The following is a 14,351-nucleotide window of genomic DNA, read 5'->3' on the forward strand; positions in this document are numbered from 1 at the left end:
TCTTTCGTATCCTATATTTTAAAATTACGAGACTCTACTATTAAGCAGCCCCAAGCTCCGAAAGCTCCTCCATAAACTGCTGCGGCGTACACAGCTGCGTGCTTCCGTACACGATCCGCCGGTTTGTGCGTTTCGCAAACTCCTGCAGATTGCCATACTCGAGGAACGTGCCGCCGCCGACGGTGAACACGATCGCTTCCGAACACGCGGTGCGGTTGCGCGGAATCGGCCGCGTGAGCGAGCCCCGCGCCATCTTGGGGTCAAAGTACAGGTAGTCTTCGGTCGAGTGCGTGCTGCCGCTGCCGGGGTCCATCAGACTTTCGACGAGCCGCGTGATTGTCAGGTCCTTGCGCGAGGGCAAAAAGTTCTTCACTCCCGAGATGAGGTTCTCAAAGCCGCCGGACAGACCGCCGTCTTTGAGACGGCCGGTGAGGCGGTTCGACAGACTGCTGAAACCGCGCAGGATGTTGTCGGCGGACGGGCCGGCGCCGCTGGATTGGTTGGATGCGCCGCTGGGCTGGGTGGACATCATTGTCATTCGCGTGATTTCACGAACACGCTTGATGTACGTCAGCGACGCGATATCGCAGCCGGCCTGGACGAGCGCGTGCTCGTACTCGGCCATGTCAGCAGCAGAGATTGTAGACTCGGCGGAGATGAAGTAGATCAAAAACATGCGCATCTTGTCGAGCGGATCCTTGCGCTCGGGATCGTTGATGGTCTCGAGAATGGTCTGCTTCGGTGTCTTTGTGATGTTTTCCTCCATCTGGAAAAACGAGTCAAGACCCCGCTCCTTAATACCCTTGAGCAGCGCGGTCGCGATGTTCATGTGCATATCCAGCGTCTGCTTCCGCGCCGTCAGCTCAGGCAGCGCGGTGATTGCAGACTTGAGATGCGCCGCGTTCGCGTTCAAATCCAGCTGATTGACATCCTCGATCGAGTTCACGCCGGTGGCCGACGTGATCTCGGTCGTGTCGTTTTTGTAGCGCGTGAGCTCGGCGTCGATGTCCTCGGCCACCTGCGGGAACGGGATCGCGGCGTTTTTGTTCCAGAAAAAGTCCTTGGGGTCCAGATCGTAGCCCTTCTTTGAGACCTTGCCGTTGCCGTCGTCGACTTCCACTCTGATTCTATTCAGCTTCATCTCGAGGACGTCGTTGATCAGGCACTGATATGTCCACGAGTGCGACAACATTGGCACCAGATCGATGTTTCTGTCAAAGATCACCAGGACTGAATATGTTAGTAGAGATATATAAAGAGCAAAAATAGTAATCACATACTTGGTCTTTGGGCGTTGACTGTAGGCGAATTGAACGTGCTGTCTCTGGAGTTGATGACATAGTCGCGCAACTTCTGATCGAGCTTCTGAGCCACCATCTCGGCCGCGTTCCCGCGCGGACAGCGGATTATAGGGATCTGGCCCATGGTGAGGATGACAGAAAACAGACCGATGACGATCCGGTCGATGATCTCTTCGATCTCCTGGTCTTGGATCTTCGGGCTCGCGAGTGTGGAGTAGACTTTATCGAGCGCGAGGCTGAACGCGTCGGGCTCGGTGACGATGAAGTTGAGGTACTGGTCGTAGACCTGGGAAACCATGTGGGCGGAGTTAATGGCCTGCGAGGCAAAGTCTTCGAGGAGGTTGCGGGGGATGGAGGAGATGAAGTTGACGTAGATGGATTCGTAGAGGCTTTGGTTGAGGTCCTGGGCGATCCGCTTGATGTTGTCGGCCGTGGGCTGGACAAAGTAGATGGCAGGAACATCTGGGATGCTGTGCCGGACCGAGTTTAGTAGCCTGGAGGGTATTAGCCTTGTGATAAATAATAAATTAGACCATATCGAGAAACATACATGTGAATAGTGACTCCGTTCTAGAAAGAAAATAAAATAAAAGAACCGTCAGCTTATTCTCAAGGCGATCAAAGGACAACAGATGGCTGATTACCTGAAACAAGTCGTTGACTCTCAAGACACTTGATATTATATCCTGCCCAAACTTGTCAAAAACCAGTACTTTCCAGATCAGCTCGTCAGCACCGGTGCCATTCGGATCCGATCCGTTCGCATCGGGCGTTGTGACGTCGCCACCTGGGGTTACGACGTTGGGACTCTTGTCCTTGTTGAGGTTCAAGAGCCTCTCGATAACGACTGGATTAGAGCGGTCAGTCAGCATACCACCGACATCAAACACAGCAGAGACATAAAAGTAAACGCACCTATCTGCTTATCGCGCAGGGTCATTGGTTTTGATGGAGAAGAGGCGCCTAATTGGAGCGCCATTGTGTGGGATTATATGACGTGGCAGAGAGGGATGCTCGGTGCTGTAGATGAGCTCGGGGGTGTACCGAGCGGCGGTTCTCGAGAATAGCGGATCCTACTAAAGCAGAGGCAGCTCTGATAACTGACTCAAGCTGAACAACAAAAGAACACGACGCTGATCTGCGACGAGAGAACTGCTGGGTTTGTTCACGATACAGGGAATCGCTGGCCGAGGGCGTAGTCTTCGAGAGGAGCGACGCCGACGCGCCCAACGCCTTATTCCGGGGACAAAAACACCGCCATCTTCGCTCCTTCACCACCACACCATCGCCATCAACGCCTGCTTGCGAACAGACGAGCAACTCGGTCCGATCTACAGCATGTCGGGGTCAGACAAGTACAAGTACAAGCCGGAGATCCAGCAGATGATGTTTGTCTCCGGCGAGACCAACGATCCGCCGACGGAGACGACGTCGCTTATCGAGGACATTGTCCGCTCGCAGGTCATCGAGATGCTGCTGCAAGCAACCGCCCAGGCGGCCCGGCGCGGGTCTCGCTCGATTGCCGTCGAGGACCTCATTTTCTTGATCAGACACGACCGCGCAAAGGTCAATCGGCTGAGAACATATCTGTCTTGGAAAGACGTGCGGAAGAACGCAAAGGATCAAGAAGGCGGGGCAGTCGAAGGCACCGAACTACTCGAGGACGCCGCTGCGCCCGCGGTCGCGGCGCCAGACCAGCTCGGACCGAAGATGAAGTACCGGAAATCAAAAGTGAAGCTGCCGTGGGACCTCACAAACATGTTTCCCGAGCCGGTGCCGGACGCGGAGGACGAGGACGGCAACGCGGGACCGGACGAGGAGGAGATGGAGGCTAATCTCGCGACGTTGCAGCGGCTGCAGTCTGCGGACGAGCGCACGCGCGCAGTGACAAAGGAGGAATACGTGCATTGGAGTGAGTGCCGGCAGGCGAGTTTCACGTTCAGAAAGGGAAAACGGTTTCGCGAATGGGCTGGCATCGGCGCGCTCACAGACTCGAAACCGAACGACGACATCATCGATATCCTGGGTTTCCTGACATTCGAAATCGTAGCGGTCCTGACAGAGGAAGCGATCAAGGTTAAAGAAGCCGAGGATGAGATGGAGATGCGACGAAGCAAGCGCACAAAGACGCGCAAGACCGAGCGGTTCCTGTTTGATCCGCCGGATGAGGACCAGCGACCTATCCTGGCTAAGCATGTAGCAGAGGCGTTCAGAAATCTGCAGATTGCAAAGCCGAGACAGTATTCTTTGCGGAACTTTTCGGGGGGTCTGGTGCGGACTCGAACGGTCGTTATATAACGACTTGCATTATGAATTTTGGCTGTTCATTGGTGTTTTTGTTTTTCGACTCATTTGGTTAATTTTGGGTGTCTACAGTGTCCACATTGGTAACGGACTACGCTTGGTGCCCACAACTTTTGTTTTTGGAGTTGGATTCTGCGTTTGTGCGTAGTTGTATAGTTTAGTTGTATAGTCGATGGTAATTACTATTATACATTGTCATTATAGAGTACATTTTAGTTGACCTTTGTAGTTCCAAATCCTTTGATACCCATCATCTGCTCCATCGCCAGCCGTTCCTCATCGACCTCATCCCCGCCAGCCGACGCCGACCTCGCTCTCCTCTCTTTCCGCTTTGCATTCCTCTTCTCCCTCCTCCGTTGCCGCTCTTCCTCCTCTATCCGTTTCCTCTCTGCGATTCTCTTTTGGATATCGTACTGCTGCCCTTGTAAATCCTCCTCGCGCTTCTGCCGCAGCCACCGCAGCCGACTCCGGACATCTTCCACCGTCGCTCGCTTGACCGAGTCCGTTTGCCCGGTCGCTTGTAGATGCTGCTTACTGTTCAAATGATCCACCCACTGCAAACTGTCCTTGAACGTCAAGTTACACGCCTCGCAATAGTACCCAGCTCCCCGTCCGCGCTTGCCGACCGCAGACGCACCAGCCGGCACAAGCGTGACTTTATTCAGATCAGAGTCGAGGTTCAGTCGCTGCCGCCGGATCTCAATCTCCTGAGCGTCCGGCGGCGTGGGTTCTCTGACGAAGCGGGACTCTCGCGCGTGCCGCTCGCGCTCGGCGCGTTCGCGGGCTTGCTTGAGCATTTCGTCTTTGTCCCATGTTTGCCGGCCTGTCTCTGCGGGTTTGTTGGCTCCGTAGAAGGATTTCTGGTCGGACATTGCTGCTGTCTGCGTAGAAGTAGGTGATGGAGGAGAATAGTCGAGAGTGGAGGATTTAAACATTTGGAGGAAGCCGCACGAAGGCATCCCAGATGCCGCCTTCACGACTGCTCTGCACACAACAGCGCAGTCAATCAGTGGTTGACAATTAATTCAAGAATGGCGACGAACGACGATGCGAAGCTGCAGATTGCGGGAAACATGACGACGGAGGCCGTGTTGGACACGTTCTCGAACCCGTCGCTGACGCCGACCTCGTATCTGAACTCGATCCTCCCTTCGTACCGCGGCAGCTCGACGACGCTGCCGCAGATGCACACCGAGGCGGTCAACATTCTGTCTTCGCTCGATCACACGACGCAGGAGCTGATTAAGAAGTTGGAGAAGGTGGTCACAGAGATGCTCAGCTCGTCCACACGGCTCAAGTACGAGGTCGAGCTGCTGGCGGGCGACGTGGAGCAGCTTGATACGACGATCAACAAGGAACTCAAGCCGCGCGTCGAGAGCGAGGTCGCGCAGAAGAACCCGGCGATGCAGCGTCTGGAGATGCTTGAGCTGGTGAGACGGCGGCTGGTGGAGGTTATCACTACGTTTGAGGAGGCAAAGAAGGTCGACGTCGATCTACGGCAGCAGAACGGGCAGGGCATGGAGGACAACGTCCGCCAGCTGCTGTCGGAGGACAAGTTCAAGCTCGCAAACGACGAGGTCGAGCGGCTGGAGAAAGTGATTGAGGTCTGGAACGGAACACAGGAATACGCGGCCAAGGCCGAGTTCGTGGGCAGGCTGCGGAAGCTCGTGCAGGACACTGTCTCGCGGAGCGAAAACAACAACGGCGGGTCGCGCGCGCTGTCGGCGGGGATCATGTCCGGCACGAGCACGCCCGCGACGGCGAGGAGTCCTGTGCCGCCGGGGGTGACGGGTTTTGAGAGACAGGAGTATCCGAATGTGCGGGCTTCGGCTGAGTTTTTGAAGCAGGAGGCGAAGGAGGGGTATCTAGGGCTGATAGAGTCGCTGAAGAAGATACGGCAGGCTCAGTGATTATGATGAATAATGTATACATCTTGCGAGATTAAGAATATTAAGACAAAAAGTTATAAAGACTAATTACTAAATACAGCAAAGAGACCCAACACCCTAACAACTATCCAGCAACACCCACGTCTTGATCAGCAGCTACTGCTGCTTGCATTCACCCTTCTTCTTCTTCTTTCCCGACTCGAGGACCTCGTTGTAAGTAGGCGAGATCTTGGGCCCGGCGTTTCTGATGTTCACATTGGTGGGGACATCCTGGGTGTGGTAGTTTCCACCGCCTCTTTGGACGGTCTCCCAGCTCTGGGGCGGACGCCAGCCGGAGTCGAACGAGACCGGGACGATTTTTTTGCCAGAACCAGAACCAGAGCCAGAGCCAGACATTGTAAGATGAGACAAGAGGAGATGAGATCTGAGACAAGAGAAGAGGTGTTGATGTGGTCTGATGGGATCTACGTGCTTTTTATGTTACGCGACTGATTGCAACGCTGGTGGAAGTGCGATAGCGAGCAGCATAAACAGCATTAAAGTGGTCTAATAAACAAGCAAACAGCTAATATACACTATCTGATACATCCACTGATACAAGTGACCCTCAAAACCGCTCGCGATAAGTCATTTTCCCGCGTCCCTTGTACTTTATCGGCGGCGCACCGCTCTTGCTCTCGTCCTCACCACCTCCGCCGTTCGAAAACCTCTCACGACTGTCGCTGCCCCGATATGAGTCTCTGTCGTAGTCTCTGTCGTGGTAGTCCACGCGTCGTCGGTCGTGCGGCCGGCGCTCGCGGTATCTGTCCTCATGACCACCTTCGTGTCGGCGCCTGCTATCCCGGTCCCGTCTGTCTCTGTCTCTATCTCTGTCTCTATCCTCAGGCTCGCGCGAGTGTCGCCGTCGGTCATAGGTCCTGCTCAGAGGATTGCGCACCGGCTCAAGCGGATCTTTCTTCTCCGGGCGCTCTGGGTCTTGGTCGTCTTCGGATCGCTTCTTCCTATCGACAGACTCCACCGACGAGCTACTGCGGCGGCGCGAGCGCGACACCACCGGAGATCTGCTTCTGCTTCTGCTCAAGCTCCTGTCTCTCCGTCGATCAGGCGAGACAGACCTCTTCCGACTGGTCTCTTGTCGTTCTTCGGTCTGTGGTTTCTTTTTCTTTTTGAATATCAGTTCGCCGCATTGCACTATGCGCGGCTCCTGGCCCGCGACTGGTCGGTCGTCGTCGTTGTCGAGGTCGATCTCGACGTTTGCGAAGCTGTCGAGGAGTGGTAGTGATTCTGGAATGACTCTTCCAAAGCAGCAGCATTTTTCGTCGAGATCAGTGCATGCAGCGAGCTGTAGTAGTAGACGTCAGTCAGTAGTCTGAGACGCAGGTGCGACTAGTAGAATGAATACTCACGGTGATGATAAATTGGCTGGTGTTTGTGTCTGGCCCTTTGTTTGCCATGCACAGCAGACCAGGTTCGTCTATCGACCGCCAGTTGAGGTTCTCGTCCGCGAACGGCTCGCCGTAGATTGATTTTCCGCCTGCGTACTCAGTTGTCAGATGCGTACTCGGAGAAGGAAGATAGCGAAGGAGGCATACCTGTTCCGTCGCCGGCGGTGATGTCACCGCCTTGCACGAGATATGCGGGATCAGCGACGACGCGGTGGAAGACGCTGTCTTTGTATGTCAGATCAGTGCCCTTTTCGCCGGTGCAGAGAGAGCGGAAGCTGATGAGTAGTAGTTAGCAGATGAAGAGGATCATATACTCTCAGGTACGTACTTCTCGCAGGTCTTTGGAGCCTTGTCATTGAAGAGCTCTATTATGAGTCTTCCGGTGACTGCAGGCGACTGAATGTCGACGAAGACTCTCGGACGGGGTGCCATTGGGCATATCCAATACAATACAATACAACAACAACACAATACAATAACAGCAACAACAGCCGTAATAGCAGATGTACGCAGGTGGCTGTGCGTGGCTCAATGTGGCTGGGGCGGTGGCTGATTCCACGCGGTTCTCGGAAAATTTGAAAACCGCCTCGAGGAACATCGACGCTGCTCTTCTCACACGACACCCGCCCTTCGCCGCAACTGCTGCCTGCACCTTCACCACTTCCTCTGCAGTATTCTGTATGGATAAGGAGCTTCTGCGTCGATTTCCCTGCCCGCCAAAGTGAGTGCGCAGTCGCGGTGCTCGTAGCTCTCTTCAGGCTCTCTCTAACCGCCCTCACAGACCCAGATAACATCCAGATTCCCTCTTCCTGCTCTCTGCTCCGCTCTCTGCTCCTCCTCCTCCGACCCTCCTGATCTCCGCACCTCTGCGGTTGCCCGATTCCCTGCAGCGTCGTCCACCACCTCACGACCTCTCTCTGGAAGACCGGTAACCACTCCGCTGCCTGCCCGCCCGCCCGCCTGCCTCAACTGCTCGCTCGCCCGCCATGGTCTCGCCCATCGCCATCCACTCCTCCGACCAGGACCACAACCCGGCTCACCAGATCGACAACTCCTACTCGGTCAACCACGAGGCCTCCGTCACTCTCGACTCCACCAACGCCTTCGAGGGTATGTCTCTCTGTCTTCCTCTACCCATCCTTCCTCTTTCGGCGAAAACCTCTGCTAACCCATCTTTGATCCCACAGGGCCCGAAAAACTCCTCGAAGTCTGGTTCGCGCCCGACTCCTTCCGTCTTCCCGCCTCCATGGTCCGCACCGGCCTCAAATCAGTCGACCGCAGCCTCTGGGAAGACATGCTCGATCTCGTGCACTGCAAAGTGCTCTCCGTCATCGGCACCGAAGAGGTCGACGCCTACCTACTCTCCGAGTCCGCCATGTTTGTCTTCCCCCACAAACTCATCCTCAAGACCTGCGGAACCACAACCTTGCTCAACGGCCTGCCCCGTCTTCTCGAGATCGCCCGCGACGAGGCCGGATACCCGCAGGGCCTCGAGCCTTGGCATGTCTTTTACTCCCGCAAAAACTTCATGTTCCCGGATCGCCAGCTGCACCCTCATCGCTCATGGAAGGAGGAGGTCAAGATCCTCGACGCCCACTTCAGCAACGGATCCGCATACATGGTCGGCCGTATGAACTCTGATCACCACTGGTACCTCTACTCTGCGAAGCGCGATGCTTCTCCGTCCGATATCAAGATCGGGTCGTCCTTCGCTCCCGTGCCGCCCGCCGACGGACGATTCGAGGACGAGACGCTCGAGATCCTCATGACCGGCCTCGACGAGAAGAAGGCCGCGCAGTTCTACAACGACCGTCTCGTGCCCGACACCGCCTCGGACTCTGGCTCGTCCAGCGTGGCCTCGGACGACCTCGATCCCGGCCACGTCGCGGGCTCAGAAGTCACCGCAAAGTGCGGCCTCGGAAAACTCTACCCGTCTTCCCGCATCGACTCGTTCTCGTTCTCGCCCTGCGGATACTCGGCCAACGGCCTCACCGACAAAACCCACAACTACTTCACCGTCCACGTCACGCCCGAATCAGGCTTCTCGTACGCCTCGTTCGAGTCCAACGTGCCCTCGTCGGTGTCCAAGATGAACCCCTTGGACGTGGTCAACTACGTCATCAACATCTTTGGTCCCTCGCACTTCAGCGTGACCATGTTCGAGACGCGTGGTACCAAGCACAGTTTTGCAGAGGCGAGCATCAAGGGCGTGAAGCCGTCCGAGATCCCGGGCTACACGCGGTCTGATAGAATAGTGTACGAGCTTGACGAGTACGATTTGGTGTTTTTGGCGTTTGAGAAGAATGCGCGTTGAGCTTGCTACTGTACCTCTGCTACTATTATTTGCTTTACATCCTGTATTCCAGTTTTCAATATCCTCCACACAATATAAGGGAGGTTGAATTGTGCTTTTCCTTGCTTTGATTTTATCGGGATTGTTTTTTGCTTCATGCATATGGTTTTATAAAAGAATTGCCGTGTTTCTCTGTAATGTACGCTCTCACTACACGACCAGGGCTGAGACGCAAAAAGGCGATTAATTGTGAAGAGTAGATAATAATCGAATACACAAAAGAAATCTATATTCTACTATACAGTTGTAAAGTAAATGCTTGCCATTAAAATATATACAAAAAGCGCAGAGAGTAGACGGTGGGTCATCCACCACGAAGGTTTCAATCGGCTTTTGCAAAATTAGCGGCGCCAAAACCAACTCTGAAATCCATCTGCGCTTCGTTCTTTCTTTCTCTTCTTCTTCTGCTGTTTGCTATTGCAGTCCAGTGGTTTCGAATCCAGACAGTCGGATCTCTGGTTTATTTGCTTTTGTTTTTATTATTCGTCCTTGATTTCTCTGGCTGCGGAAGGCTGCGGAAATAACGTGCGCATTGTTGTTCAGATGTCGACGAATGGACCTCTGGTATGACACCTGTTCTTAATCTCGTTGCTGGTCTACAGTGCCGCGTGACGGTATCAGATTATTGTTTGGATGCTGACGTGGGTTTGACGTGCTAGTTTTATGCTGAGGATACCGTTTATACCAATGACGCGAACAACATCGGAATCGTGGAGGTAAGCATCTCATCCGTTGTTCATAGCTGATTCATTACTAACGACCTGCGACAACAGAAAACCTGGCATGATGTAAGATCTAGTGGTATTGTATTCATAGTGATCGTGTCTAATAAGTTGTTGTAAAGGTCTATCGCGACTACCCATACGATGATGATCAGATCGATGGACCTCCGGAAATAGTCCAGCACTACCGCAACAACGGCCTGCCTCCTCGTGGCTGGGTAAGTCCTCCCTTACAACTCAAACCAGATCTTTAACTCATCTTATCTACTCGTGCAGACCATCGTCGCAGAAACCCTCGGTCGACGCGCCATCCCCGACGCTGCTCTCCGCCTCGTCGACCGCACCTTTTCCTGCGGCGATATCACCAGATACGTCGGCCGCTCGTCCCAGTCCGGCATCGTGCTCGAGGTCTCAATGACCGTCTCGCTCCAGCATACTCTCACAAACCAGGTCGTGCACGACGTCCCCGGCGATGAGCTCCAGCTGTACATATACCCCGAACAAGGCCAGCTCATCAGCGACGGCGAGAGACTGGGCGAGGTCGTCAATGCCTTGTACCGGACGGCGATAAGGCAGCCTAATGGTGGTACGGTCTGGGTCAACGAGGCCTCGGATCTGGAAGTCGTGGTTCCCGCGACTGCGTCCCAGGTCGCCCCAACTAGAGGGATCGCTCCCGCGCTGATAGCTGCGCCGACTGAGGTCCCGTTCCCGCATCAGACGGTCGTCACTTCTCGCGAAAACATCCGCAGAGGACAGTGGATCTACGGCGCTTATGACCCCTTGGTGCCTCCTGCGGGGACAGTTTTGAGATCTGAAGTCCAGAGTCTGACGCTGCGGTGGCTGCCGGAGGGCATCGAAGACTTTATAGACGTCGAGGATGCGGACTACAGCAAGTTCAAGGTATACCTCGACATGATGGACTATGGAAACTGGACAGTGGGCGACCGCGTGGTCCTAAAGAACGGCCCCGACGCGTTCGCAAAGTATGGTCTCACGCGGCTAGGAAGAGAACGGTACGGCGGGTTCGACGTAAACACTCTGATTATTTCCGAGACACACACAAAGGTGAAGGTCAGGTGGCAGGATCTGACAGAGACCGTCGAAGACTCGAAAAATCTGGCGCCGTACGTGCTTGCTGACGACCACGATATATGGCCGGGCGAGTTTGTCGGGCGGAAGGATCCGTCGAAAAAGCAGCCGGCGGAGGACGTCGACATCGAGCTGGATTATACGCACATTGGTGTCGCGCAGTCGGTCGAGACCAAGGAGCAGTCTGCTAAAGTCCGCTGGTTCAAGGATACAAACAATCTCACGCCCGAGAATCTGTCTGATGTCGAGGAGGAAGTCAGTTACTACGAACTTGCGCCGCACTCCTTGATCAGCTACGGCATCGGCGATTACGTTTACCTCCCGCATGCTCCCTTTCTGCAACCCGAGTCTGGTCGGACTTCGATCTTGGAGCAAGGCGGGGGTATGATGTCGGCGTTTGCGCGCGCGATTCTGACGCAGGGGAATAACCAACTAACCCAGCTTGCGCGATCGATTCTGCGCACGGGATCTGGTCCGCAGAGTCCTACGAGCGAGACTGAAGGAGGCGCGGGAGGAGGAGGTCGGAGGTCTGCAGAGTTGACCGCTCGGGATGCAGCGCAGTCTGTGTGCGATTGGTACGGCCAGATCGTTCGGCTGAATTTGGACGGGACTGTGATTGTTCGGCTGGGATTCTTTGATCCACCAAAAGACGTGGAGTATCCGGCGACTGCTATAATCGGCTTGCCTGAGGACGAGGAGGAAGATGAGGACGCCGATATTGATTACGATGGGTCGTATATCGACTCTGAGATCGACATGGACGAGGATGAGATTGACTATCTTCATGATGGCACGCAGGACGCCAGCGAGACTAGGCGGTTGATGGTTGCTGGTGAAGCTACCACGCGATACCCTGACGGCGAGCAAATTACGGATGACGGATCGAGCTGGGAAGACGAGGATGATGAGGATCTGGAGTTTGACAGTGCGTATGAAGGGCACGAAGATTTAGAGTCGCCGGGTTCGTCGTCCGAGCCACCGACTAAGGTGCTTGTGACTGAAGCCACGCAGAATGGAAAGGCAGTTGGGAAGATTGAGGAGGTGGAGATTTCTGGACCCGCGGCTGATGAGGATGAAGACGAGGACGGCGAGCTTAGTCGGTTTTTGATCATCGACAGCATGCCCGGGGACGACCACCATTTCGCATCTCAAGAGCCCGCGTCTCTGAACCACCGCCGACTTGCACGAGAGCGCAAGATCCTACAGACTTCTCTGCCGGAAGGAATCTACGTGCGCACATACGCGAGCAGACTCGATCTCTACCGGGTTCTAATCATCGGCCCTGCGCAGACGCCGTACGAGATGGCGCCGTTTATGTTTGATATGTACATTAAATCCTCGTTCCCCAAAGAACCACCCGAGTGTTTTTTCCACAGCTGGAACACGAACGGTGCCGGGCGCGTGAACCCGAACCTGTACGAAGACGGCAAGATCTGTCTGTCGCTTCTGGGCACGTGGCCTGGCGAACAGTCGACAGAGGTCTGGAGTCCGGAGACGAGCACGATTCTGCAGCTGCTGGTTAGCTTGCAAGCGTTGGTGCTGAACAACACTCCGTACTTCAACGAGGCCGGGTACGACGCAATGATAAACACGGACGAGTCCGCGGTCTCGGCGGAGCTGTACTCGCAGCGGACGTTTGTGCTTTCTCGCGGGTTTGTGCTGTACGCGCTCGAGAACCCGGTCGAGGAGTTTGCGAGTGTGATTGAGCACTTGTATTACAAGAAAGGGTACTTTAAGAAAAACCTGGAATGGATAAAAGAAGTACTGGACAACTCGACGACCGGCAACGCTGGGAACACGTCCTTGGCCGCTGCTACAGACGCGAAGGCATCTTCGGAGAGAATCTCGAGGGTCTCGAAGGGCGCGCGGATGGTGCTCGAGAGGCATTATCAGAGCCTGAAGCAGTTGGCGGATGCGAAGGGCATATAGCCTTTTGATTAATTTATTATTGCTTTCTTTTTGTCTGGTTTTATTTTATTTTATTTACTGGCGCTCCATGATTTCTGTTTTATTTATTGCTTTTGTCAGTATACTTCTACTACATAATTACTTTGTTTATTGTTTATTGTTTATTGTTATTTCTTATTCGTTTTCAACATAATGGCTTAATGAGTACATTCGCTGACTCTTCTTTACTGTACATATATAGAGATTTTCATTTAACGAAGATGTATTCAAGTAACGATGCAAATATGAGGATAGTAGCTAATGCAACACGAATATTGTACAGATTGCTGTTTACTAGGAAACGATCGATAACGCCAGGCCGAGAAGTACACAAATTTTACAAAGAATGATAGTGTGATGAAAGTAAAAGTACAGAGAGAGGGATTAGTAGGTGACCTCGTACTTTGCGTAGACGTCTTTGTCGACTGACATGGAGACTCGGGTTTGGTACATGCAGCGTCTGATGTCGCGCCAGATGTACTCGACCTCGTTTCTTTTCGGCAGCGTATTCTATCAAACAATTTAGCTCAGCTTCAGAACCAAGAGAACGAGGGATACTCACAGGAAAGATCACCAACAACCGTCCCCGGCCTTTGACGATGACAGCGAGATAGTAAATCACTTCAAAGCCGCGAAACCCTTCGTTGATGACGATGTCCTGGATCAATTCGATAGGAATGAACTGCGAAGACGACGAGAAGCGCATTGCGCCTGCGCTCTTGAGCTCGATGCCAAAGTCGTGCATCACCAGGATCGAGTCTTGCGCATAGCCTCGGTAGATGTATGATGAGCAGAACAGGCAGATTGCGAGGATGACGAGGAGATAGTTTGGAAAAGAGTAAGTGGACGAAGCAACAGTGACTTGCACGCGGTCATAAACCTGCACAGTGACACCAAACGGCAGCCCGACGACCGCGCTCCTGAACCGCGAGAGCGAGTGCGCGCATGCGCCGAGGAAGAAGACCAGACATGCGAGCCGGTACGCGCGCACGAGCAGCGCGCCGGCGGATCTGCCGCGCGTCTGGTTGGTAATTGTGTAGCTGACCGTCGTCGGCGCGGGCGCATCGCGCGTCACCGTCAGACCGCCTTCTGTCGTTACCACGGATGCGGTCGGGGGCATCGCTGCATGGCGGGTGGTGTCTTGTCGATAGAGCGAAGATAGAGGGATGGATGTAAAGCACGTGATATATGCGGCTCAATATGTTACTCATCACCAACAGCTAAGTGACATAATACACTTAGGGCACAACCCTACCATTCAGGGGAAAGCAGTCACGCGTCCAGCGCCGGCGAGCGAGGCT

General features: G+C 54.2%; 8 protein-coding genes across 8 annotated transcripts; 4 read left to right on the forward strand and 4 right to left on the reverse strand.

Moving 5' to 3' along the window:
- Positions 1–40: 40 nt before the first annotated feature.
- Positions 41–2,241, reverse strand: BZA70DRAFT_300040 (Sec1-like protein; the record flags this gene model as incomplete). The annotated part of the gene is made up of 5 exons (XM_064914683.1): positions 41–1,230; positions 1,281–1,795; positions 1,852–1,871; positions 1,946–2,148; positions 2,217–2,241. The coding sequence occupies 5 exons, from the start codon at positions 2,239–2,241 to the stop codon at positions 41–43; spliced, it is 1,953 nt and encodes a 650-aa protein (XP_064766395.1).
- A 343-nt stretch (positions 2,242–2,584) lies between these two features.
- On the forward strand, positions 2,585–3,780 carry BZA70DRAFT_283517 (Spt3 protein). The gene has a single exon (XM_064913445.1). It carries the CDS (start codon positions 2,640–2,642, stop codon positions 3,597–3,599), a length of 960 nt encoding a protein of 319 aa, XP_064766396.1. The 5' UTR covers positions 2,585–2,639; the 3' UTR covers positions 3,600–3,780.
- A 37-nt stretch (positions 3,781–3,817) lies between these two features.
- Positions 3,818–4,477, reverse strand: BZA70DRAFT_291394 (uncharacterized protein; the record flags this gene model as incomplete). Its single annotated transcript, XM_064914290.1, has 1 exon — positions 3,818–4,477. The coding sequence occupies one exon, from the start codon at positions 4,475–4,477 to the stop codon at positions 3,818–3,820; it is 660 nt and encodes a 219-aa protein (XP_064766397.1).
- A 201-nt stretch (positions 4,478–4,678) lies between these two features.
- BZA70DRAFT_269229 (uncharacterized protein) lies at positions 4,679–5,515 on the forward strand (the record flags this gene model as incomplete). Its single annotated transcript, XM_064911206.1, has 1 exon — positions 4,679–5,515. One exon carries the CDS (start codon positions 4,679–4,681, stop codon positions 5,513–5,515), a length of 837 nt encoding a protein of 278 aa, XP_064766398.1.
- A 480-nt stretch (positions 5,516–5,995) lies between these two features.
- BZA70DRAFT_78250 (cyclophilin-like domain-containing protein) lies at positions 5,996–7,395 on the reverse strand. Its single transcript, XM_064915401.1, has 4 exons — positions 7,268–7,395; positions 7,087–7,214; positions 6,901–7,028; positions 5,996–6,836 (listed from the first exon to the last, which is right to left on the reverse strand). Exons 1-4 carry the CDS (start codon positions 7,369–7,371, stop codon positions 6,102–6,104), a joined length of 1,095 nt encoding a protein of 364 aa, XP_064766399.1. The 5' UTR covers positions 7,372–7,395; the 3' UTR covers positions 5,996–6,101.
- Positions 7,396–7,462: 67 nt separating this feature from the next.
- On the forward strand, positions 7,463–9,531 carry BZA70DRAFT_283519 (S-adenosylmethionine decarboxylase). Its single transcript, XM_064913446.1, has 3 exons — positions 7,463–7,660; positions 7,721–8,049; positions 8,127–9,531. The coding sequence occupies exons 2-3, from the start codon at positions 7,926–7,928 to the stop codon at positions 9,251–9,253; spliced, it is 1,251 nt and encodes a 416-aa protein (XP_064766400.1). The 5' UTR covers positions 7,463–7,660; positions 7,721–7,925; the 3' UTR covers positions 9,254–9,531.
- A 101-nt stretch (positions 9,532–9,632) lies between these two features.
- On the forward strand, positions 9,633–13,269 carry BZA70DRAFT_283521 (uncharacterized protein). Its single transcript, XM_064913447.1, has 5 exons — positions 9,633–9,856; positions 9,952–10,008; positions 10,066–10,080; positions 10,137–10,232; positions 10,291–13,269. The coding sequence occupies exons 1-5, from the start codon at positions 9,836–9,838 to the stop codon at positions 13,030–13,032; spliced, it is 2,931 nt and encodes a 976-aa protein (XP_064766401.1). The 5' UTR covers positions 9,633–9,835; the 3' UTR covers positions 13,033–13,269.
- BZA70DRAFT_283525 (GPI-GlcNAc transferase complex, PIG-H component-domain-containing protein) lies at positions 13,270–14,281 on the reverse strand. The gene is made up of 2 exons (XM_064913448.1): positions 13,613–14,281; positions 13,270–13,560 (listed from the first exon to the last, which is right to left on the reverse strand). The coding sequence occupies exons 1-2, from the start codon at positions 14,168–14,170 to the stop codon at positions 13,435–13,437; spliced, it is 684 nt and encodes a 227-aa protein (XP_064766402.1). The 5' UTR covers positions 14,171–14,281; the 3' UTR covers positions 13,270–13,434.
- Positions 14,282–14,351: the final 70 nt, after the last annotated feature.

Source organism: Myxozyma melibiosi (genome assembly GCF_037950935.1).
Source record: "Myxozyma melibiosi strain Phaff 52-87 chromosome Unknown BZA70scaffold_12, whole genome shotgun sequence".
NCBI lineage: Eukaryota > Fungi > Ascomycota > Lipomycetes > Lipomycetales > Lipomycetaceae > Myxozyma > Myxozyma melibiosi.